The sequence below is a fragment of the Crocodylus porosus genome, unplaced genomic scaffold (genome assembly GCF_001723895.1).
Source record: "Crocodylus porosus isolate Cpor-Errol unplaced genomic scaffold, CroPor_comp1, whole genome shotgun sequence".
Lineage (NCBI taxonomy): Eukaryota > Metazoa > Chordata > Crocodylia > Crocodylidae > Crocodylus > Crocodylus porosus.
Window position 1 is genome coordinate 257486620 of NW_017728886.1, and position 26661 is coordinate 257513280.

A 26661-nucleotide genomic window follows, 5' to 3' on the forward strand; every position below is an offset into this window, starting at 1 on the left:
TGAGATGTGAAAACCCCTTGCTGAAAGGAATATTTCTGGGGGCAAGGGGAAGGACTTCTGGTGGCAAAGGTCGGTGGTTAGTGGGTGGGACCTGTGGTCCCAATATGGCGACCAGGGCGTGGTGCACCTGTCAAGGGGCGGGGCTACCCATGTGGTCCTCAACAGCTTGCCAAGACTCGGTAAGTGGCCCTCCACCTGAAGTAATTACCCATTCTGATATAGATTATGTGTTATCACTTCACTTGCGTAGACTCTCTGCAGTAACATAGAATTATAGAAAATTAAGTTTGGAAGGGACCACATGAAGTCATCTAGTCCAGCCTCCTGCTCAAAGCAGAGCTGTCCCCAGCTAGGTCATCCCAGCCAGAGCTTTGTCTAGCCAGGTCTTAAAAACCTCCTCAACCTCTCTGGATAACCTGTTCCAGTGCTTTACTACCCTCCCCGTGAAAACATTTTTTTTCCTAGTATCAAGCCTAAATTTCCTTTAATGCAGCTTGAGGCCATTGGTCCTTGTTTTCTTATCTGCCATCACGGAAAACAGGGTAGCTCCGGGGCGGGCAAAACAATCCACAGGCTGGATCCAGTCCATCAACTGATTGGATCAGTCCTGCCGGGGGGTGACTGTATCCAGGCTGCGGTTCTGTGCATAGGGCTGAGGTCCACCTGTGCCCTCCTGGGGCAGCCTGTGCATGCTCCTGTCTATGCCTTTCAGTGGTTCCAGCCCCATCCAGCATGCACAGCTTCCTGGCGGGGCTGTTCCCAGTGCAGGTTCTCCTTCTGTCCCTGCTGCATCACTCTGGGCAGCAGGTTGTACAAGGAAGCAATGGCAGCTGTGGGGACAGGTAGTAAGCATGACATGCCCAGGCAGATGGGAGGTAAGTTGCAGCTAGGTGGCTCCTGTCCCAGCACACAGGGCTTCAGCTCCAGCTGCTGGCTGACCTCTATCCATTCTGACAGCCCAGTGCATTGAGCACCCACCTGCATACAGCTGAGCAGGTGGAAGGTGGTGGGAGCTGAAGCTGGAACCCCGTGTGCTGGGGTAGGAGCTGCCTGGCTGTAGCTTTCCCCTGCCTGGCTGGGTGTGTTGTGCCCAGCATACGTCCTCACAGCCACCACCCCTTCCAGTGCTCCCTGCTGCCTGGAGTGGCTCAGAAGGATGAGCCACTAGAGGCAGGGGGAACTGAACAGTACCTGGGCGATTTGCAGCTGCGCTGGGAACCTACGTGCTGGGGCTGGGGCCTTTGGCGGGTGCAGGCAGGAGCGCAGCATGGGTGGGAGTGGGCAGGGCTCGGCCCCACGCAGAGCATTGCTGGGGCAGCTGCAACCTGGATGCCAGGGGGGCAGACTGCTTCTGTCCTGAACCTCCCAGGCAAGCTCTGCTGCAAGTGCAACCTGCTCCCCCACCTTGCCTGGCTCCCAAGACCTAGTGCTAAGGCAGTCTCCCCCTGCTCCCCCACATGCACGCACTCTCCTGCCTCCCCCCCACGCCCTCCCAAACCATATACAAGAGTAAAACTTTATTTTAAGCTGTTATGCAATTGCCTCTATATATCCTACTCATACATAGGACAAAATAAATTGGGACAAAAATTATTTTTTGAAATAAAATTAAACTATAGTAGATGGTTGATTTTTAGAATATGATTGGCTTTTTATCTATAATTTAGTAAAATTATATCTTCTGAAAGATTTTGTATATGTGGCCCTCGGCAGCTTGCCAAAACTCGTTAAATGGCTCATCAGCTGAAATAATTGCCCATCCCTGGTCTAGTTCCATCCTCTTTGTAATTACCGTTCGGGTAATTTGAAAGATGCTATTAAATCCCCTCTCAGTCTTCTCTTCTCCAGACTAAATAAGTCCACACCCCTCAGCCTTTCATCAGAAGTCATGTCCCCAGCCCTCTCACCATTTTCATTTCCTGACACAGGACTCTCCAGTTTTGTCTACATCCTTTCTGAAGTGGGTATTTGTATCCCTTTCAGTCCATGCTCCTTACAAATACAGCTCGATGCAAGTGCTCAGTAATGCTAAATGTCTAAATGCTTGTGTTTCAAAACTACTCCAGAGTTTTTGTTAAAGGTTGCTTGTAAACTGTTTTGTAATGTGATGTGGCTTATGGTGCACTGGCACAGATTGTGTATGTATGTGTCGAAGGAATGTCAAGAAAACCACAACTTTCTGCCTCAGTAGCACTGCAAAAATGCAGTTATTCTCAGGGTTTAGGATGCATGTAACATTTCCAAATCACCATGATGTTTCTCCACAGTAATTAACCTTACTTGTTCAGCCTAGTGAAATATGAAATGATCAAAGGGAAGTTTAGGCAAAAGTGCGTGGGGGGGAAATGGTATGTAGTCTCTTGGTGACTTTTCTCATTGATGCTGGTGGACAGAAAATAAACATTTGAAAATGTTACTTTAGTGAGTAGATGGAATGGAATTTGTAGTTGAGATGCCAAGGTTTTTAATCACAACTGGTCTTTCATTTTGACATCAATAGTAGAGATGGGCAAAATGCACAAAATTTCTAGGATTCATTAGAAAAAGGGGTATTTCTTTGAATTTGATGAACACCTATATTCCTGTTTGTTGCAAGTTGGAAACTCAGGTGAACAAGATACATTGGACAGGTTGTTTTGGAGTCGCTATCTTTTTAACCCCTGTTTGGTTTATAGTCCAAAAGTTACCATCTGGTTAGGCTGAATACTTCATATGTCTTATTGTAAACCTCTCAGAGCCCTTTTTGGAAAGGGCAGCAAATGTACCCAATGCATAAATAAATACTTTCTGGCAGTTAAAAGTCAATAGTATCAGCTTCTTAAACACTATATATAATACAGGCAAATAGGGAGGGAGCTGCTTTGTACAGAGATCATTCAGTTCTGTCTGATACATGACATTGAGGAAATAAACTGTTATTGTGGCTATACAAAGAATTTTAATTTAAAAAAATAATTTGACACTGCTGACATTAAGTTGGTTTAATGGTATTTTGAAGAACTTTATTAAACATACCTTGTGTGGGAAAATTCTGCATGTCAAGGATGATTGTGAACCTTTTCTAAGTATCTGCTTGTTGGAACAGTCGGGCAAATTAAAATCAATCTCTTTTTTTTTTTCTTAGAAATATCAAGCTTAATTTTTTGTATTGCTAATTCTGTATTTTATGCTTTAGAGCAGGGGTAGGGAAAATGCAGCCTGCGGGCCACATGCAGCCTGCCAGGCACTCTCATTCAGCCCACAGCACCCACCAACAGATTATGCCCTGCCCAGCTCTTCCACCCACGAGGGTATACATGCCCCAGGTATACACATGCTCCAATATACCCTGTTGCACATTACTCCCATCTTTGCTGGCTGGGCAGGCCCTTCCACCCACAGCAGGTTCCAGGCGTGGCTGCCGCTGCCAGGGACTTGCTCAGCTTCCCCAGTCTCCTGCTGGCTCTGGGCAGCAGGAAGGGAAGCGGTTGAGGTAGAGCTGATCTGCAACTGGGCTGAAACACAGAGCATGGAGCATAGAGCTGGGTCTGACCACAGCATCACAGCATGGAGCCTGTGCCCAGGGGGTGGTGGTGGCAGTATAGAGCTCAGGTGGGTGGCGTGTGGATATCAGGGAGGATGGGGGTGTGGAGACCTTGCCATGTTCCCCCATAGCGTGCAGCTGTGGCAGGTAGCAGCAGCAGCAGCAGCAGGCTGGGGCTTTCAGGGCACTAGTGCCTGGCAGGGTCACCAGGCCATCCATCACATTACTCCTCACACTCGCCCAGCAGGGGAGGGAAGCCCCATGCAGTGAAGCTGGCTGCCTTCCCCTCCTGAGCTGGCTTCAGCTTGTGGGACTTCCCTCCTGTGCCACGTGAGTGCAGGGAGAGCCGCAGCAGATGGCCTGGTGGGGGCTGCGCTTCTTGCTACAATGCGCAGCGCTGGCCTTGCCAGGCACTAGTGCCCCCTGCCTCCTACTGTGTATGGGGGGTGGTCCCCACTCCCCTGTTACCCTTGGTCCTCACACCCCACAAAGCCACACACCCACACCCTTCCCCCACAACCCCCCACTTATATACAACCCCCCAACATACCCTATGTCCCCACATCTACCATACACAGACACCCCCAAGCCCCTCACCACACACACGCACCCACCATAGACACCCTACCCCCCCCCACACACACACAAGCTATACAAGACTGAGAATATATGTTTGAGTTATTATGCAATCACCTCTATATACAGTATGCAAACACAAATCATGACAAAAATATTTTTTGTAATACAATTTAAGTATGTTATTGTAGGTGTTTGACTTTACTGTGTGATGTGGGTTTTTTTCTGGTTCTAAGATGGCACCCCGTCCCAAAAGGAATATTTCCAGGGGGCAAGGGGAGGGACTTCTGGTGACAAAGATCAGGGGTTAAGGGGTGGGACAACTAACCCAAGATGATGACCATGGGGTGGGACAACTGTCAAAGGGAGAGACTATCCATGCAGCCCTCACCAAACCTCATTAAGTGGCCCTCCACCCAAAATAATTGCTTGCTCCTAGTCCAGAGACATTTGTCCCAATTTTCTATACTTTCAGCAGCATAGTTCTAATTTTTATGGACTGAATACTTGCGCATTTTTTGGAAAAACTGAAGAATGCAAGTTTTCACTTACTTCTGTGAATTTAAAAAGGAACTGTTTGTCTTATATTAGGATGGCCTTGTTAAAGCTGATATGGAGAAGTTGACCTTCTATGCAGTTTCTGCTCCAGAGAAGCTGGATCGAATAGGTGCTTACCTAGCAGAGAGGCTGAGCAGAGATGTCGTTAGACATCGCTTTGGGTAAGAAAATTGGTATAAATATAGCTACTGATAGCAACCTGTTTTTGTCGTTACTGTACTGGTCTACACCGAGCCATTTAAGTCAGAAACCAAGGTATTGTTCACGCTCATGGAAAGTGGATTTGTATAATGTTATCGATTAGCCAAACGCATTTTAAAGTTTAACCAGGAAGTTGTATGCAGTGTTGGATTTGAAAGGGACCTAATACTGAGTTTAACTCCTAGCCTTGGGAGTTTTGCACAGTACATTTCCCTTCAGTTTGTCCAGCTGTTTGAGCTAGAATTGTTATACAAGCCAGTGTTTGACTATTGCATGAATTTCCATATATCTGAATTAAACTCATCACCTTGAAATGGGAGGAACACATGAGAACTTGAAAGGTACAGGCAAGACAGTAGTATGGAGATCAGAAGAGGGTATTAGAAAGGAGGAACATTGAAATGAATGAAAAGAGTATCGGGTGGGAAGTGATAGACACGATGAAACTAGTAACAGGTAGAATTGGAAGGGAATCTCTGGCTGGCAGTTAGGGTGGGACATAAGGGGGATACAAGTAAAATAACATGAAAGAAAAATGTCTGTATATTTTCACTGAATGCAACAATAATTGGTTTACCATCCTATTTGCATTGTGTTCCTATCTTTGCTAAAATGCCCATCATAGATTTTGTCTATTTATGACAGAGCCATTAGCCAAAATGGCAATAATAGGTACGCTTCCTTTTGTCTAAACTAACATGAAGGTGTGTACTTACTCTTCATTCATTCATTATCAGGTATGTTTTAATTGCCATGGAGGCATTGGACCAACTTCTGATGGCTTGCCATTCTCAAAGCATAAAACCATTTGTGGAAAGCTTTCTGCACATGGTGGCCAAGTTGCTGGAGTCGGGGGAACCAAAACTTCAAGTTCTTGGAACCAATTCTGTGAGTAAACCCATTTTACATTCAAGTGTCAATCTTGTTTTGAAGAAAATGGCTATATGCAAGTACCTTTATGCTTAATATTAAAAACAAGCACTGTATATGGATAGTCATTCTACTAAAAGTATGTTGAGTAGTACTAAGTTTTATTAGTAAATTGGAGTTGAATTTTTCACTAGCGACTGCAATCTAGTATTCTTGGTTTCATTTTATAGAGCCCATCCTATACTTCTGGATTCTTGCAGCAATAATAGCTATACTTCCTGCTATTATATAATGCTAACACCTTCAGATGGCTACTATAATTGCATGTTGAGAGAGACTGCCCATAACAACTATTTTGGACAGAATCTAATTAATTAATGATTGGTGTTGAACTGTATGGGTAAGGTTCCTCCCTCTACCGTCAGTTCTGTGATAGGATTGATATTTAACACGTCTATCAGTGGAATGACACAAAAGGTGAGCATGGAGGTAGCAGAACTTGCAAGTGATACAGATTTTAGTCAAGATTTAAGAAGCTTGTGGGCTGTTGAAGCACTTCTGTAAAGCTAAGTGAATTAGCATCATAACGCATGCAATTTGCACACATTCAAGGCAAAAAAAATTAGGAAATAATATTCTGAGACGCATTGTGAGGTTTGAAATTAACAGTAATTACTCTGGAAAAATATGGCCATGGCTGTGACTGTTCCATTGAAGACCTAGGATCAGGGTACAGCAATGCTTTAAATAGAGTGTAACAATGGAATAAAAATAACAGAATTGACAGCGTGGCTACAAATGACATGATATGCAGTTCTGTTTCATTGATACAGATCTGCAGAATAAAGAATGCTATATATATTACATAAACTGCACGTGCTTAACCTGTGTCATAATATAAGGGTAAGGTGGTGTCAAATTGGACTGAAAGGCAACTAATGGAAATAATTAAATGGATTTTTTTTATGCTGTGCAAAACCTTTTGTATAGCTGCCACAATATGTCATTGATGCGTAGCTTAACGGAATTCAAAAAGGAGTATTAAAGTTATTTTACCATTATAGATACCTAGGTACTCTATCATTTTTCAGAAAGATAGGATGTAAACCTGGGCTTTTTTAAGGGCATATGACACTTAACAGGCTTGCTTTTTGGATAACTTTGAGAGCAGATTCTTCCATGATGTCTTTTTGGGAGGGGTGGGGAGCAGTTTATGCAACTTCTTTTGAAATGTGTTACTGGACACTTCAGCAGAGCACCATACTAGATGAACTGTGGTCTTATGTCTTTGGTAAGTTAGTTTTGTCTCCATGTTGCAACTGAAATAGCTACAGCAGTGGAGGGCAAAGTTTTTGGCAGGCATGATGCCACACATAAGTTCGTAACCCTCCCAAGCACCACTTTGATTTCCTTCCCCTGCCCAATTGCTGCTCTGCTTTCTGCTCCCACCTCTGTGCCCCCTGGCTGATCTGCTGATTGCTTCCTTTCTTGTGGTTCAGGCTTCTGCCCTGATCTGCCATGTGCCACATAAAAGCTGCCCATGCCACTTGTGGCATTTGTGCCATAGGTTGGATACCCTTGGGCTACAATAACTCATATCTGTTGGTCATATTGCTGGTTTTAATAGCGGGAAATACTTGAAATTGTTTATTCATTCAAGGGCTGGACTCCACAAAGCACAGTTTTATTAAACTAAATCCACATTGCAAGTTGTAGTTTTGATTTTAAGCCGAATGATCAGTTCCTGAAGAAAAGGATTTATAAAGGAGACGCTCCCGGAATCCTTGCGTGCATCAAGCTGCTTTTGCAACAAAACTGGATTCTTGAATAATTGTACTCCAAAAGAGAAGGCTGAGGGGGGATCTTGTGGCCTGTTATAAACTAGTCAGGGGGGATCAGCAGGCATTGGGGGAGTCACTGTTCCCCCGAGCATGGCCAGGAGTGACCAGGAATAACGGTCACGAGCTGGCAGAGGGTAGGTTTAGGTTAGATATCAGGAGGCGCTACTTCACGGTCAGGGCGGCTAGGGTCTGGAACCAACTTCCAAGAGAAGTGGTGCAGGCTCCTACCCTGGGGGTCTTTAAGAGGAGGTTAGATGAACGTCTTGCTGGGGTCGTTTGACCCCAGTACTCTTTCCTGCCATGGCAGGGGGTCGGACTAGATGATCTGCTCGGGTCCCTTCCGACCCTAGAAACTATGAAACTACTGTAGCACTTTGATTTCAGTCTCTTCCAGGCTTTGATCTGTATCCTGGTTTGTGCAAAGACCAGCAGGGCAGTGGTTTTTTACTGGGCTGAACTGTTTAGCCTCCAGATAATGTCTAATTTATGGTAGTGCCAGGCTGATGCCAGTTTCACATTTGCATAAGCCTTCCTTCAGTTTGTGGAAGAATGAGTTAAACTGATTTAACAAAACAATTTACAAGGAAAGTTTTATGTTTAAGTTTCAAACATAATTTCAACAGCAGAGGTCAATTTTGGTCAGTGTTTGGGCACAGGTGTAAACAGTGGCTTTAGGGAAACATAGTGGAAACTTAAAGCCAGTTTGTTGCCTGCTGTTGAAATCCCTTCTGTGATTAGAGTCCCAATAGTGAGTGGCATGTGGCTGAACTTTGCTATTTCAAGTTGATGGGAGATCCAGTTTGAATTGGTAAATAGGTAAATACAGACTCTTTCATAATGTCAGAAATTAGGTCATTTGCATGTAATTATTTCATTATTGAGGTACTAACAAGTAATCTGTTCTGCCTTTGGAAGTTAATGAGAACATAAAAACCCATTACACTGTTGGATCCAACCTTCACAGTTTGTGTAGAGGGGAGTGCAGATTGCTAACTACTGAATGAGAGGATTCTTTTTTCAGGCTAACTGCTTATTCTGTTGCAAATTATTTGGTTACCATGGAAATGATTGAAAATTACTGTTTCAACATGTACTTGAACTCAAAGTTTTTAATAGTGATTAAAGTTAAAGAAGACAAGTGTACTTCTGCTCATTGAGGCTGGCTATGGTTACAAAAGCCTTCAACTCTAAACTGTTTTGCAATCATGCTTTTAGTGTGGTGTGCAACATCTTAAATGGTTTATTTCGGCTTCATTTTCACTTGCTAACTTCACAGCCATACCTCAGTGAATGGAAAGAAGCCCCACACAGTGGCTGGAAGTGTCATTTTTTTTCCAGTGAAGCCAGCCTAGATTAAATTCTTCAGTTTTAGGCCTTATATCTGTGATCCTGCCATCATCAAGGCTTTTCTGACCTCTGTAGCTCAGATAGCTTGGGGACAGAGTATCTCAGCCTAAGTTCTCTGCACCACTATATGCAGTTTCTCCCCACCTCCTTTTCAGTTTAAAGACACGCAAAAACAAAGGTCTTGTCTTTATCAGGGCAGCAGTGTCCCCCAGCATCAGTAGACCCAAGAAACCATGCCCATCTCTAATCTTCAGGCATATTCCAGCTTTGGGTGTTGGCTGGTGAGAGGGCTCAAGGGCATGTGATGAGGACAAGTCTGAAGCAGTCTCAATGGCAGACTTTCAGGTCTGGAACATGCCTCTGTGGGGGTGGATGGGGCATGTGTATGTCCCCCAGTGCTGAGATCTATGTAAAATAAGACCAGGAGGTGACTACTAATTGTGACTGCTCTAAAGTGCTGCATCTTTTCTCCAACAAGTTTTTTTTTTGTTTTTTTAAAAGCACATTTCTACTTGACAGCTGTTTATCCTTTTTTTAAAGGGCTCTTAAAATATTTGTTCTTCCAGAGAGAAATGTTGACTACTTTTTCATTTACTTCCTTCATGCCTTTGACATCCCTTTGGGTAGTTGTGCAGTTTTATCAGTTTTTACAACTCTTTCCCAAAACAATAGGAGCAGGTGTTTTTATTAGTGAAATCATACGTCTACAAGACAGTGACAAATTTAACATGGTATTACAGTTCCTGAAGCTTAGAATTTTATTTTTTAAATGGAACAGGTTTCAAATTGGTGGCATCTTTTTACTCCTAAGTAAGTAGCCCATGAAGATGAGTTTGGAAAGTATGTGCTTGATATTGAAAATGTGGGGAAACAGCATGAAATTTCTTGGGTGCCAGAAATGTGAAATCTGAATGCTGTTTGGTAGCAGCCTTTCCTTTAGAAACCGTACGGGAAGTCTAAATTTAGCTCTTAAACTGCTCTTGCAGAATTTCAGCAGCCAAGCAATTCATAAAGAAACCCAAATGGTTTTGCACATGAACCATAATATGTATGTAGTACTTCGAGCTGCAATATTCAAATTACTAGCAATCGAAGAGAACTATTACTCTTGGTCTTGCATTATTAGGCTTAACAGTTCCAAATTTTGACAAGGATTTTAGGCATGTTGGCTTTAAAGTTTTTAAGCACAAGTAAATTTTCAGTTTTGTTCCTCTGTCAAAGTATTTGAAATTCAGTCACTAAATTGTTTGTGGAGTGAACAGCTTGAACACCATGGGATACAGATTATAAAGAGACAATTGTCACTTTAACTATGGGGTGGGAACTCAGTTTTATTATGCATCTTATTTTAAGTTGATCCAAATGGCCTGGTAATTTGCCAGGTATATTATGAAAATGTTAGCTTTTAGAATATGATGAAAATGACTGAGTTTTGAGTTGCCTGTTTTAAAAGAACCAGTCCTCTGAATTGTGAAGTAGAACACAGGTAGTCTTTAAACAGTTGACTGGAAATACTGTTTTCTGCTATGATCCCCCATTTCAAATGGGCACCTATCTTCCGTTCTGACAAGAGGAGTGAAGCCAAGCTGCTCTCGGGGAGGATGATGAGTCTCCCTCTGCAATTAGCAGACATAAAGAAATGAAGTCAGGAGCAGGTAAATGAAGAGGGTGGCTTGTAGTTTCAGTTATACTAAGAAAGGTGAGATGGCAGCCATTTAAGAGGGTACTTGTGGAATTCTCTGAAGTAGAGTATCTTCTTCGGACTCTGCCAAAAGAGATTTCAAAAGCGTAGTGGAGACCAAAATGACATTTTAAACAGGAAAGGCACCCGACACCCAAAAGCTTGTCCAACAGCTCTCCCAACTTTTATAGTTGGTCTAATAAAAGATAAAAGAAAAAAGCTTTGGCTCTTGGGCATTCCCTGGAAACATCATGGCTACATCAGCATTGCAACCCTGCTATCTTAAACACGCAAAGTTTTCGTCTGTGATCTATTAAGCTAGGCCTAATGGGTTTCAATTATAGTGTCTGCAGAGTTTACCTTTTTTCTGAGCTAATTAAGAAGAAAAAAACTGAAATGTAAATAAATTAAAAACTGTATTTCAGAAGAAACCAACAGATTTACCTGTATATCTTTAGCATTCTTTCAAGGCTTAAAGTAATTTTAGGGAGGAGATGCTGTATTTGTTATACGGCAAATTGAATTAATACTTTAAATGTAAAACAGTTCATTCCCAGTTGTCTTGTGAAACATTCAACCTCTATATCTTGTTCGTCACCAGACTAACTACAGTGATATTGCAGAAACGTAATATTTGGTTTACAGCTGAACAATCTTTTTTTTTTAAGTGAGCTGAAAAGCAGTTCTAACAGAGTATTAATTGACCTTCTGAAATTTAAAGAAAGTAAAAATGGCAGTTTTATGGCACCGAAGCAATAGTTAAATATTTAATAAGTACATCCATAATTATCAGAAGAGCTAAAATGTGCATGTACGAAAATAAACTGTTAAAGACTATTAAGACTGTAAAGAGTGTTTAGAAGTTGGAGGATGCAAAATTAATGTTGCTTGTACAGCCTTACTTGCAACCTGTTTTTGCATGTGCACTGTCAAACCATCATGCAATTACACTAATTTGACAGAACAAGTAGGGGATAAAAAAATTTAATAATCCATTCATTCCATGAGGTAGAGGTGAGAGAAATAAAATAATCACATAACTAGACAACATCATGATGCATGTGCACAAGGATACAACATTAAACCTGGAATGTCTTAACTTTTGAGTGCAAACCTAATGTTTTAGATGCTTTGGAAGTAACTTTCTAGTTTAAAAAAAAAAAGTCCTTGAAAAATCAAGGAATTGTAGAATCATGGACAGGCAGGATCATCCCTATGCAAGGTATCCTATACAAATCCATCGTCTAATCTCTTAGCAAAATTACATGGTCAACCCTAAAACAACACCAGACATAACACCCTACTCTGCCACAGTTAAAGCAGGGGGCCACAGCAGCCAGTGTCCTGCTGCTGTAAGGGTTGTCAAAATACACTTGAGAGACCCATGGAAGAGGTCCATGCCCCCCCTATAGAGGGAGCCAAAGTCTGTGTACCAGTCTGACCCCAAACATGGCAATTGTTCTGATCCTAAGATGAGGGGCAAGACCCTCTCGCCAGGAACCTTCAGGTTGAAGTCCCAGCAGGAGCACTGGCACACCCCAGCCAATATCCCCAGTCATGGCTGCAGCTGGCACCCAGCACCTCTGAGAAAAGCTTGGGGAAAAAAAACCCTGATGCATGTAGCTGCAAGAGGGGAAAAAATCCCTCTTGGCCCCTTGCAGCAACCAGCAAAGCCCAGAAATATAGGAAATGCACGTAGCGTAGCATAGACATAGCTATACCTAGAGCGTCCCTGACCAGTGACTGGCCAGCCTGTTCCTGAATACCTCCAGTGATGCTGAGCCCACACCTTCTCTAGGCAATCTGGTCCACTGCCTTGCTGTTCTAACAGTGAAGAAGTGTTTTTAATTTTTCCTGATATCCAATCTAAATCTATTTTGTTGCCACTTTAAGCCTTTGGTCTACATCCTACTCTCTGTAGCAAAAGAGAAAAAGGTTTTCCTTTTCTTTTATGGTAGCTCTTCAGATATTTGAAGCCTGTTCTTATGTTACCTCTTAAGCACTTTTTCTGTAAACCGAATATGCCTGTTACCTTCAACCTCTTCTCATATGACTTGTCTTCCAAGACCTTTTATCACTTTTTGTCACCTGCCTCCAGATCTTCTCTAACTTCTCCATGTCCTTTTTAAAATGTGGAGCCCCAAACTGCACACGGTACTCTAGATATGGCCTAACCAGGCCTGAGGAGAGGCACGATCACCTCCTGTGTCTTGCACCTAATGCTTCAGGTGATGTAGCCCAAAACTGTATTTGCCTTTTGTGCAACTGCATCACACTGCAGGGTCATATTGAGTCTGTGATCTAAATCCATTCTGTGAAGTCATATTGGTCCCATCTTCCCCTACCTTGATCATTAGCACCGTTCAGAGCTTAAGGTCTACAATACCTTAAGCTTAAGCTCTGCCACTTCAGTAAATGGACTAAGAGTAGCAGGTAGGTTGTTTGGACAGATCACTAGAAAGGAGAACTTTTAGACACTCTGTTAGTGTTTCATGGCAGTTCATTCCCCATAGAAGAGTGTAAATTGTAGACTCTATTTGATTCTAGATATGTTTAAATGTGTTCTTCTTAATGGTTGGAGACCTGCTTGTCCAGCTCTCTTTTTCTGTGCTTTCTCATTCTCCCATCCCTGCTGCATGTATTCTGCCCCTCCACATACCAAACATACCTAGTTCCTCCTCTTCCTTCTCATGGCTGTCTGGGCCCCAGCTGGGAGAGCACAGTTTCCTTGCTTTCATTCCTGTGACAGGTGGCACAGTCCTTTGGCTGCTGGCAGGAGCAATTGAAGACAAGACCCACTCAGCCCCTATAAGCTCCTGGACAGAGCGTAATCTGTACGATCTTGAAAATGCAGCTGCCAGGTCATGAGTATGTGAACTTTCACAGTGATTGCAAAAGATGCATCTAGAATCCCAGAGTGCAACTCCTTTGCTTAATGGCCTTGCTCGCTGAGCATGAAGTTGCTAGACCAGAGATTCTCCTGCAGGGTGCCTTGGCATCCTTTCAGCGGTGCCACACTTTGTTAGGATTGTGAAGTGTGCAAACGTGTTTCACAAGATAAACTCAGCTGCCCGTTCCTCCACACCCTTAACGTGTAGTTGAATCTAAAATGGGCTCTTTCTCCATGTTGAATGAGGGGGGAAAAAACTCATCTTATTTCTTATTTGAATAAACATACTAATCATTTCAGACAGGAATAGCTACATTTTAGCTTCAGAGATTTTGGTTTGACGCCTGAAGCTTTCTCTGCAGCTGCTTTTCACTTTGGGCACTTAAATTTAAATGAAAGGTTAATCCCTTTTTGCCCCTGCTTGGTTAGGGATATGTATATATAGCACCTCATTAATGCTTTATTAGGTATAGGTTATGAGAACTCCTTCGTGTATGCAGATATCATGTTTTCTTACGTGATCCAGTTTCACGGTAATGAAATACAGTACCTTTATTTTCAAAAGGCACTAACACAAAAGACTGAAAGGGTAAGTGACTTGTTGGCTGTAGAAAAGTGACCTAGTGAACTCATAAAAATATTTTAAAAATCAAATCCCAACTCAGCATTATTCTAAAAGTAAAATTACTTAAAAAAAAAAAAAAAAAACCAAAAAACTTGTTAAACTATTTTCTTTTTTTTTTTTTTTTTTGTTTATGCTCCGTAGAATGATTTTTGTTAGTGCTTTTTTTCAGACTTTCCAAATTGTCATTCTTTAAAGCAAGTCCAACTGGCGTCAAAAGTTACCTATTCCTTTTAGCCTAGCGCAGTGTTATTATACTGATTTAATATCATTCCTCTAAGGACCATCAATTCATTTTGGTCAGACAATACCCTGCTGACTTTATTATCCTTGTTTTCCCATCTGGAAAGACTGAAGTATGGGGATTAAATTATTTATATGTGATCACATACATGCCCCTGTGTATACCTCAGAACACAGCCTAGCTCTCTTGATTCAGCCCAGTGTCTTATGTATAGAGCAGGGGTTGGCAGCCTCTGGCCTGCAGGCCAGATCCAGCATGCCACGCGGTTTTTGTGTCCTGCCCACAGAACCAGGATGTCAGGAGGAATTCTGGGGTGATGGAGGGCAATGTAGTAGCAACACTACCTAATGCCACTCCAGCCTTCCCTGCTCTCTTATGTGCCCTCTTACTGCAACCGTTGCTTCTTTTGCCACTGAATTTCCCTTTAGGCTTAGTTGTGTTATTTTAACCTGCTGCTCCTTGAAGTCTGCTAACCCTTTGTATGTAGCATTCTCCTGCTTTTCTCCGAGATGACCTACACAGTTTTTGTGCCATTTTAATGTTACTAGTTTAGAAATGCGTCAAAGTTACACTAATAAACAATTTTTCTGCAGCGCCAATAACCCAGGTAGAGGTTTGCAAGGATTTAATCCTCAGTATTATTAAATCAATGCAAAAACTATGTAGATGTGTCCTTGTGCAGGCACCACAGCTTTGTAATGGATTTGTCACAACTTCAGTAGCAAGTAGGACTTTACATCTTGAAGCAAATCTTAAAGTGCCTTACAAATGTGTGCGTTAGATATGCAAATTACAGGGCTCACTTAGTTTAACACTGAAATTCAGTGATTTTTGAATAAAAAATAACACTCCTGAACAACCTGAATGCACAAACTTCAAAAATTCCTAACCTGGACAGTACCCTTTTGAATGGAGTAGTATTCTTTGATTCTGCTTGTAGAAAAATTTAGACTTGTATTGTCCCAATCAACTCTCTTGTGAGCTGATGGCAATCTGATCCTACAAATACTTGGTTTAGAATATGCATTTAATCTGCTTCTACATATAAATGAGTAGTAATATAAAATCTAGGAAATTCATGAGTTGGTGGTACCTTCTGTATAAATGATCTTTGGGTGAGATGCTGATCTAAGTTTCCCTGATGAGATCAAATGTTCCAAGCAAAAAATTTTAAATATCATGGACTCTGTATCCTGGTCTAATTTCAGCTTCATTTTACACGTTGGTTTGTTTCTTACTACTGCAGTTCTTCTGTTCTCTAAATAACATTTCTTGTTAGAAATATCTTTAATAATATTTTATTTAAACTCTTGGTTCAGTCTCATTAATGTTTCATATATTTCAGATTTTATTCCTAAAGCTCCATACTCAATCCTTTTATAATTGCTCGAGCCCCAGAGAGTCACAGTCCATCAGACTGGAATATTGTATTCTGTATCTCAAACTTTTATGTGCAGTAGTGGTCAGGCACAAATCTGTAGTCACATTGAACCATTTTGCATATGGTCTTTAATGAATATAATATTAATGAGATAAAACAAAATTGGACTTTGAAGATGTTCTCTGAAAGACTAGAAACAAACTAGTGCAGTGGCTCATTTGTCTTAAGGTGATGCTCCATTATCTGTTTGAGCTAGAACCTGGACCTTTTTTTTTATATTCTAAATGAAAAAGCTGTTAAGTCTTTTTTTTTTTTTCTTCTTTTTTTGTAAAATTTGAATTTTCTTATAACTGAATTGTTGTTATACTAAACTTTCCTTTCAATTTTGTTAAATACCTGGACAAATACAGACTTGAACACTTAAATTAGTAGCATCACTGTAACATTTTCTTTCCTGAACTTCATGGCTCATTGAATGGTAGAATATTAATTACGTTCCTGTCTTGAAAGTGACATTTTAGATGAACCAATTGCATTGCTCGGTAATTAATAGCATGAAAAAAAGACATAAAACAATTGAACAGTAGACGTTTAAAAACTGTTTTGGAAGATTTTCTTTTTTCTAAATTATAGTCTTGGGTAATGAACTACAAAATAGCGTTTGGCGAAAACTCTGATTTGTATCTTGTTCTCCTTCAGACAAATGGGTGGCAGCAGACATAATGGTGGTTTAACTGTTTCGAAGCTAACACCCATGGTATACTCTGCCTTTAGGAAGAACAGTTGTGATAGACTTGTCTGCGATGTCATACTGTACCACAAGTTCTAAAGCCATTTTTTTCAGTGGTGGCTGAAAAGATAGTTGTAGGAAATATACTAAATGTAGCAGCAGCTGAAATAATAAGATGGTGATGAGATTTCTGGAAACAAAACATCTTCTGTGGAAGTCAGAAGAGAAGAGGAAAGTAAGACTGGAAGTGTACTTATTCCATTCCAATGTAAAATTTGCTTCTTTCCTTGGATAGTGGGGTTATGGCTGCTGCAGATTTGACACAAGTGCCCCTGGTCTTCCAGTTATATCAGGCTGCCATAATAATAAATTCAGCCTTAAAGCTAAATGTCTCTAATTGTTTGATTACCAGGGATCCTGGTTTTTGTGTTTAATTCTCTGTTTAAAATCCCCAAAATCTGCATTTCCCTGTTATTAAAAGGAAGCGCCACTATATAGAGAAGGAGAGAAAGATATATCACTATAGAGATACTGATATAGAGTGGCATTTCATTTAATGATCTTTCTACATGTAAGCGTAGATGTATGTATATATGGAGGGGGAGAGAGATCATTAAAATGTATATCAATATATATTGATACTTCTCTCTCTTTGCGTATACACCCTGGGGAATTATGTAATTATGCACACGTGCAATTTTGCACATAAAAGGCATGACCACACATAATTGCATAATTTAACCATGGCAGGCTCTGTGCCTCCACCTCCATGATGTGAAGGCATAGACCTGTGCAACTGGACAGCTGGGTAAGTGGGGAGGAGAGCTCCTGCCTGCAGGAGCGGGGGGTGGTGGGTGTGGGGTTGTGGTTGGGCACGGGGGGTGGGGGTGAGTGTGTGGTTTATGGTTGGGTATGGACTGCACGCCACTGAGTTGGTCTGGCCAGTTCAATGCCTACCCATGAGGCTTCCATCCCTCCAGCGGGGAGATGAATGTGGAGGCATGGAGCCCACTTGTCCTGATGACATGTGATTCCATGCCTCCATGTGCTGCTTACTGCTTGGCCTGATGATGCACAACTCTATGCCTCCAGGTGTGGCTTCCTGTTGGAGAGCTGGAAGCCCCATGTGGAGGGCTGGCTTGGCTCAGCAGAATGGCGTGTGGACCAGGAGCCATGCACCATTAAGTCAGGTGGCAAGCAGCACATGGAGGTGCAGAGTTGCGCACCATTGGGCCAGGAGGGCTCCTGCTTTCCTTCAAATGCAGCTTCCTGCTGGGGTGCTGGAAGCCTCACCTGGCGGTACCTGTCTGGCCCGATGGCGGATGGCTCCTACCTCCAGTGGCACAATTCCCATGTGCTGACACAGAGTGAACCCAGTGTGGTCCAATGGTGTGTGCCAGCAGGCCAGATCAACTCTGCGCCAGCCTGTGCAGGCCCTGGGACTCGCCCAGAGGTGCGCACCACCAAGGGCTCTGCCTGCCATGGCCACGAGTGTCCTGAGGGCTTCCTGCTTGCTGCCACAGAGCTGCTGACACTGGGGGCTGTGTACCAAGTGGGGGAGGGAGGTGAAAAATCGTGGTGTGCACACATACTTTCCTGTGCATAATTTTGAATTTTTCTGTGCATAATTCCATGGGGTGTATCTATATGTACACAGACAGACAGATGGATGTATCGGCTCCTCTTGCTCCCTTCACTCACCAAGATGTGGATCCAGCAGCAGCTGTGCCCCCTGCCCCCCCACTGCTTTGTGGTGCTGAGGAGCCCTAATATGCCATTGCCCTTCACAGTGACCTGCTGCCCCCAGCCCTCAGACCCCCAGTGTGTGAGGAAGGCGGTGGGCAGTGGATATAGGCAATGAATGCAGATTGGGGTGGGGCCACTGGCAGGGTGGCACATGCTTCTATATATAATTGCTGTGCCCGTAGTGAGGTGCAGGGCTGCAGCTTGGCTGGACAGGTTGCAGGCAGGAGCTGTCTCCACAGCCCAGCTGGGAGGACCTGGTACAGGGAGGAGGACCGCACCACCGTTGCTGCCAAGATGAGGTGCAGCAGTGGTGTGGAGTTGTGCACCCCACTGCTACCAGACGGGCAGGGGGTGCATCACTTTGGTGGCGTGGTGCTCCTTCCCATGCCCCGACCCCACCCTCTGGGCAGTGGAGGGAGCTCATGTTGGAGCTGGTCTGACCATGCTGCTGACTCCTCCACCCCATTGTGACTACAGAAATCTAGGCATCATATGCCTCTCCCCACCCCCCAGCCATGTTACCTGTGGGCACCCCCCCCCACCCTCATAGACTTACCTGGAGCAAGCTGTGGGAGCTCCTCACCATCACACTGCCTGGTTGCCACGTGCATGTGTGCAGTCGCACATACACATGGCGCCCTCTGTGTCCCACTCCTCCCCCAGCCCCAAGAAGCTCCTTGCAAGCTGGAACTGTGTCAGCCTGCAAGGGAAAACCTGTGGTTTCCCAAGTTTAAAAGAGAGAATTCAAGTTCTCCTTTTAAAGGAGATAATCTGCGTTTTGCCACAGCAAATAGAAAACCCGGATCCCGTTGATTACCATGAAAAAGCATCGTACATCTGTCAACAGGCTTGGCTTGCTTGGACATTTTGAGATGCCATAAAGTTACTAATTTTTGTCAGATACAGTGCCCAAGTTTCACGTAGTGAATGTAGCCTCAGGATCTCTTCCTTTCTTTCTCTTCCTTTTTTTTTTTTACTCTGATTAGTGCTTTTAGTCTTCCAGTGCTTTTGGAACTAATAATTTTGGCAGTATACTGATTTGTGGTTTCAGCTACTTCTTAGGCTTCTTCAGTGACTTCTAGTGAAGGACTTATGCAATTAGCATCTGAAATAATGCATCCAAATGTTAGTTTAGGTCAAGCTCTCTGGATTTTTGTAACGTAATTGATTTTTATGGCCAATGAGGATAGTTTGTACTTAATTGGAAGACAGTATTGAAAAGGATAAAAACATTCTATTTGAACTATTAAATGAGCCAACTAGTGCATTTGGTAGTTTATTCTTTGAAAGTTGCAGATACCTTTTAACATTTGGTATTAAACTGTGTGGAGTTTTGGGCTTATATTATAATGCCCAAGAATTTTGTGCAAATCAAGTGGCACTATAGAAATTTTGCTTACAATGCACACAGAGTAAACAGTAAACAGCACCAAACATTAGGAGATGCCTTTATTTGGTATACAGTTTAGTTGGGGGAAAACAGTAAAAGGCAGTTAAATGGCTGTTGGTATTTGGTATTTATTAGATGAATGTCACAGATATTTAAGTGTAACATGCATAGGCTTTGTAGAGGCATTACATTTTCTAGTAGGAGAATCACTGCTTTCCTTGTAGAAACTATAGGCATGCATTCAGTGGCTACGTACAGATGGTCAAAAAGCTGAAGGCTGAATCGATACAATCTTTGCAGGTTAGTTCAAGCTGCAGAGATTGAACAAGAAGCAGGTGAACAGTAGGGCTGTGCAAAACAGCACCGTTCCGCTTCAGCGTTTCAACAGACCAGTGTTTCATTTTGAGTTTCATTTCATTTCAAAAGCGCTGTTCCGTTTCATTTCGTCAAAACTGTTTTGCTGTTGTGACGTTTTGCTCCTAGACTAGTCCGCACCTGGTGTCTGGTGTGCCGCTGGCCGCAGCCCACACCCAGCACGGGGAAGATTGGTGCTGCCACTGGCCCCAGCCGGCATCACTAGTCTCCTGCCATCTGGCAGGCGGATTGGAGCTCGCCCACACCCCGGGGAGGGCTGAAGGGACTGTGCCAGACTGGTCCTGGGGGGGTGTGGGCCCCTGATATGCCTGCCAGATCACAGGAGGCTGGTTCTCCCACCTGGGACCAGCGGCGGGGCCCGGGGCAAATGGGCTCACGTGGGGACCCACCCCGATCCCAGGGCCCTGTACCAGAGCCGGCCTGAGGAGGTGTGGGGCCCGGGGCAATCAGCGGGGGTGCTTCCCCACTTGAGCTGACTTGCCCTGGGCTTTGCCGCTGGCCCCAGGCAGCAGCACCAGCCTTCAGTCATGTGGCAGGCAGATCAGGGGCCCACACCCCTGGGACCAGTGCAGCACAGCCCCCACAGTCCTCCTGGGGGTGTGGGCAGGCCCCGATCTGCCTGCTGGATGACAGGAGGCTGGTGTTGCTGGCTGGGGCCAGCAGCACCACCAATCTTCCAGGTGCAAGCTGTGCCTAGTGCCGTCCCAGGCAGAAAGAGCAGCTTCCTGTGGTCCAACAGGGCGTTTCCTCTGGTGGGACTGCGCACCTCCTGAATTAAGTGGAGGGCCTGTATCTTGGCCAGGAACCCCTGGAACGGTCCGACCTGGCTGACTGTTCCTCCCAGCAGATGTCCGGGTAATTTAAATCACTCATGACAACTACATCCCTCATCTTAAGTGCCTCTGCAAGCTGGCCCGAAAATTCCTGGTCCAGCTCCTGCCCTTGGTCTGTAGTAGACCCCCACCGCTGGTTCCCTCTCCCCACGGCCCCCTTGTATCTTGACCCCGAGCACTTCAGCTTGCCCCTCCTCTGACCCCATTCCACTGGCAGAGGATGTGTATTGCTCCTTGACATAGAGCGCCACTCCCCCACCTTTCCTTCCTTTTCTGTCCTGCCTGTAAAGCCTATAGCTCCTAATGCTAACTGCCCAGTTGTGGGATGAATCCCACCACATTACTGTAAGCCCTGTTATGTCTGGGTCTGAACTGGCTATTCCGAGGGTGAGTTCCTCCTGTTTATTCCCCATACTATGAGCATTGGTGTATAGACATTTAAGGCCTTGCCTAGCTGCGTGTGCCACCCCCTGATTTTGGGAGACTGTCCGGACCCCTGTTTCGTACCTGGGCACTCCTTGCATTTCTCACCGCTTCTGCTTGGGTGGTGTCTCCTCGTCTTCCTGCAGCCCCCTCCCCCGGCGAGCTTCTCCTGCCCTAGTTCCTGGCTCTGCGGACTTTAAATGCTGTGTGCACCACCCAGCTGCGTGAGGAAAGCTCCGGCTAGGAAAACTGTCTTTAGGGTAGTGCTCCCTATGCTTCCCCATGGACTTGCCTGGCCTAGGAAATGCCCTGGAACCTTTGCCCAGCAACCTCACGCCACACCCCTCCAGTGGATCAGTCTGGGAGTTGAGTGGCAGTAAAAGACTCCTTTTCCCTCCCTTCCTCTCTTCTTCCCCCCCACCACACCTCACTCTTCTCCCCTCTTCCCCCTGCTGCTGCCTATGCCTTCCCTGGACGAGGGATCAACCCAGTCTTGGTAAGACCTGGAGGAGCAGGGGAAGAGATGGTGGCTACAGGCTGAACGCTCCTACTGCTCCCTCTCCTGGAAGCATGACTAGACAGTAGAAATTTCTGAGAAATTTCTTCCTCTAGAAATAAGCTCCTGTTTGAGGCCGTAAGCATTATTTTGAACGTTCAGATTTCAGAAGCTCTCACTTGCACTTGGGTTGTACTTCATGCAGTTACTTGTAAGATCACTTTGAAATAATGTACTGTAGCTCTAAATGGAACAACTTTTGAAGTAAAACTTATTTTTTCTTTTTAAGATAAGTATAGTGTCAGTTGCTTGAAAAACTGGCTATGGTGAGTCTTTTAATATTTGATGTGCTTGTTTAGATCCCTACCAGTTGGAACTGAGATTTCATAAGAACCTGTTTCCTTTTCTAAAAAAAAGTTTTCCAGCCATCAGTTGCAAAGGAAAGGCCAAAAGCAAGGAGGCCAATACATAAACTAAAGAAGAAAGCAAAATGAAATCCAGCATTTACAGATTTGCCTTGAAATGTTTCCCCTTCCCTCTGAGCACAAAGTCTGCATGAAGTAGTATAATTGGGGCGGCAACTTAAAGAGGGTACCAGTATGTCTCTTCCCCCGAGGGTCTCTGCCACAGCAGGGCAGCCCAGCCACAGGAGCAGGCAAGGCGTGGCCCTGTGCCACATGGTGCATCTTTGGGGGAGTGCAGAGGACCCTCTAGTATGTTTAAACATTATTACTCAACATACAGTAACATGGTTGTTTTTTCTATTCAATGTTAAACAAGATGAGGATTAAAAAAAAAATCATGTTTTCATAATTAATGCTTTGAAACAGTTTTCTTCTACAAAATGTATTGCAAAACTTTTCTAATACTGTTTTTCTTTCCTCAGTTTGTCAAATTTGCCAATATTGAGGAAGACACACCTTCCTATCACAGACGCTATGACTTTTTTGTTTCTCGGTTCAGTGCCATGTGTCATTCCTGTCATGATGATACAGAAATACGAACTGAGTAAGTGCCAGTTAATATTGTATTGTTATTTTCTTATTCAAATATTACTGTAGACTAGAAGCATATAATAATGTTCAGGGGTCATTCAAAGCCAGTAAACTGAAAACAAGTCAAGTGGCCCTTACTTGATAGAACTCCCTGGGTGGCTAAAGAAAAGTTTTATCTTTAACAATAGGGCTGTAGGATTCATGCAGTATACCATATTTTCTTGCATGTGACATGTCTCCAAATAGGAGATGTACCTTGTTTTTGAAAGGCAGAATGAAGAAAAAAAGATCTTTCCTTGCAGTAGTAGTAACTGAGTACCAGCAGCAAGGGAGCTGAGACTTCTCCAGTATTCTGCTTTTTCTAGATCTGGTGCAGACTTAAGCTTCTGCTGGGCAGAGCCAAAGGAAAGTGACAGATGCTGCTTTTACTCTTATTTCCTTACGTATAGTTTGCAACGTAATTGCCAACAGCTAGGCTTTTTGGAAAAAAAATGTTCTGCCGTGTGCAAGGAAATACAGTATAAATTATCAGTACTCCTCAAATTGTTTAATTGATTCTAGTCACTTGACTTGGGTGTCATGCGACTGTAACAGTATGTCACACTTACCTTAAAAGTATATGACTGGTGTCCCTGAGCGCTGCTGGCTGTCTTCCAGAGATCGTGGTAGCTCAAGTAGTCATCCAACTGAAAATCACATTTCTAAGAAGTGAAGTAAATTCCTTCTGTAAAATAAAATATTCCCCGTGCAAAAGAAAAATAAATAAAAACATGGCTTCTAATGAACATGAACCTGTACTTAAATAAAGAACTGATTTCTTAACCCAGGGGTGGGCAAAATACGGCCTGTCAGCCAGATCCAGCCAGTGAAGAGGCACTGCCCAGCCTGTGGCACATCCTGCTGCCCCCTGAGCACGCAGTGGGGTCTGTAGCTAGACTGCCTTTCTAGGCAGTAGAGGTGGTGGCAGCAGCTCCTTCTGGCTGCTGTCACTGCTGGCCCCAGCCCCATGGTATTGGCAGGGACCTGCATGCACACCCCAGTGCACACCTTCCCCACTCTGGACTCGCCAGGTGGAGCAGAGCAGCTCCAGACCAGACGGGACCTGGAGGTAGAGGTGGTGGTGACAGCAGCAGAGAGGAGCCACAGGGCAGCTCAGGCGCAGATTCCAGGCAGCTGCAGCAAGAAGGGCCTGGCAGTGGCGGGGGGGAAAGCGCTTTTACCCTGGGCCCAGCAGCAGCGTCTGCCCAGCCACTACCACTGCTCAGCATGGCCGGGCATTTGGGGGCAGGCGTGGGACGGGGTTGCACGTGAAGGTTCTGGCTAGTCTGGAGCTGATCTGCTTCACTGGGTGAGTCTGGAGCAGGCATGGGGTGGGATGGGGGCAGGGCTGTGTGTACAGATGCCCACCCCTACCACAGGGATGGGGCCAGTGGTGGTGGAAGCCAGAAGGAGCCACCACTGCTGGGCTGCTAAGGAAGGCAGGGCAGGGCAGACCAGGGCTGGGGCTGTGGGGTGGCAGGGAGGAGCCACAGGATGCGTGGGCTCTGAGCTGTTGCTGGAGGTGCGGGGAGTACTGACCAACCTGCAGCAGCTCCCCAGAACTGCCTGTGTGGCCCATGGACCAAAATAATTGCCCGCCCCTGTGTTAACCTAACGAAACCCCTTCTTTCTCCCTTCCCCTCCCTCTCCCCCGCCCAGGATTGATGTTAAATAGCAGGAATGGACGCAATACTTAAGCTATGATATGAGGGCCAGCAAATCAACAGTGTAAGCAAGTGCTGTAGAATAATAAACTAGTATATTGTTCTGTGGTTTGATTTGTGGCTTGTTTTTGTTTTTTAATTACATAGTCACTGCGTTCTGGTCTCTGGCTCCCCCTAGTGAAACATTTTTCACTTGTCTTGAATTTATATAAAAAGCTCAAAACATTTTCTGAAATCTTAGACAACTTTTATGCAGCATAAGTTACATAACCATTGAATTGACTTTCTTTGCTTTCTATATGTTGTTCAGCGTTCTGTCAAAAGTGAAAATCCAGGTGAATTTAATGTTTATATTAAAATCAATCATAGTGGAAGCCTGTTGTGCTTTATGCACAGGTACGTTATAAAATATTGCAAGCAGAGAAAGAAGCAAGTAAAACTGCTTACTGAGCTGAAAGCCGTATTGTCATAATCAAAAGCAACATTCACAGTGCATCTTTATGCAAATTACTGACCTGCTTCCTTTTGTAAGTGATCACATGTTCTTCATAAAAAAGTAGAGCTGGAAAGGACTTGTGAAGGTCATCTAGCCTGAGGCATGTTCATCCCTATCTAAACTATCCTGTACAAATCCTTGTCTAACTTATTAAAACTACACTATCAACTTTGTAACACATCTACAAGGCATAATGCCTTAAGCTGCTACAGGTAGAGCAGGGGGACAACAGCTTTCACTATCCTGCTGCTGTCCATTTATATGATGGAGTTAAATAGTAATTTTTCTACCTGGCATTTAACTTGGGCTGCATCTGCTTTTTTCCAAGATTTGAGGAAGGGTATTTTGTGGTTGAATGCTTGTCTAAGCTCTCTCAACTATATTGCTGGTCCAATAAAAGATATTACTAAACAGATTTATTCTTTATGGGACAGCATAGTTACCAAAAGAGTCGATAGTTACGATTAATGCAATAGCCTTTTCATGGCATTTTTTGAAATCGAAATGCTTTACACAGGTATATAATCCTACACAAATTGAAACAAAAAATTCTAGTGCACTTCATTAAGGCCCCCTCTACACGTTTGGTATGTTATTCAATTGCACAATAAATTTAGACTGGCTACACAAGCAAATTGACTGTGGTGCCTTAAAAAGATCCAAACAACCATAAAGTTAGTGGCAAATTACCTATCAAGCATGGCGGGTGGGGAGAGAAGCCCACATCATGCTGCCCCCCCCGGCACCTCAGGCCTGGCCTGGCCCTGCTCCCCCACTTTCCCTCCCACATCCCCTACCCCCATCATTCCAGGTCTGGTTCCCCCCCATCCCCTCCCCCCTGCTTCAGGTGTGGGCCTGTGCATCCTCCCCAGCCCCTGTCATTCAGTGCTGTGCTGTGCTGTGCTGTGCTGTGCCGTGCCGCTACCGCCACCTCCCAGGAACGGTGGGGAGGGGAGCTTGCACACAGCAGCGGCAGCCGTGGCAGGTGGAGGGGTACTGCCACTGGTGACCACCCCCCACCACCGTCTTGCTCCCCTTCCTCCCCTCTTTCCTGCTGCTTCCCCCTCCCTGCAGGATAACAGCATGCATATACTACTTTTTAAATGTGCATCTTGTATTTGACCAGTGTGACTCACTTGAAATTGTACTCCCTTTGTGCTCCTAGGGACTCGTAAGAAGAAAAGCCTAGGAAATTATTAATGTGAACTAAATAAAGTAATGACCTTATCTTTCTCTTTGTTGAAACTTAAGTTTTAACATGACTCGGTGAACAATAGATTTCATTTTTAAAAGGTCATGAAGTAGTTTTTCTTCATGTTTTGTTTTTGTCTCAAAAAAGATAAAGATTTGTTAGCCTGGGTGCTCTCAGCAATAACTTTCAGCTCCTTAACATAAAAAGTCTTCTAACTGAAATGCTGAGTATCACAAATAGAAACCTTAAAGCTGCAAAGCTTTTTACATGCTTACTTTGGAACTTCATATCAAAGAATGTAGTATAAAAGGCTAGTGATTAGGTTTAGTCCTTGTTAGAGGTCAAAGCATATTCACTTGCTGCTTTTCCACTCAGTTTTGATGTGTGTGTATAAACTCAAACCTGTATGCTGCCTTTGCATATATAGGGTTTACAGGTTTTAACCAGGTTCCAAATTCATTCTATATTGTTGTTTATTTGAAATCCACGCTCCCTAACTATTACATTGCCTTGTACCTTAAAAAAGCAAAAAAAAAAAAAAAAAAAAA

The 26661-nt window shown here is 44.0% G+C and overlaps 1 protein-coding gene across 1 annotated transcript in view; it reads left to right on the forward strand.

Moving 5' to 3' along the window:
* The window catches only part of EFR3A (EFR3 homolog A), a 99868-nt gene that overhangs the window by 5851 nt on the left and 67356 nt on the right, over positions 1–26661 (forward strand). The window contains exons 3-5 of the mRNA XM_019546917.1: positions 4691–4818; positions 5596–5746; positions 22614–22735. Of these exons, the coding sequence (XP_019402462.1) occupies positions 4691–4818; positions 5596–5746; positions 22614–22735 (401 nt within the window). The remainder of the gene's footprint in view (positions 1–4690; positions 4819–5595; positions 5747–22613; positions 22736–26661) is intronic.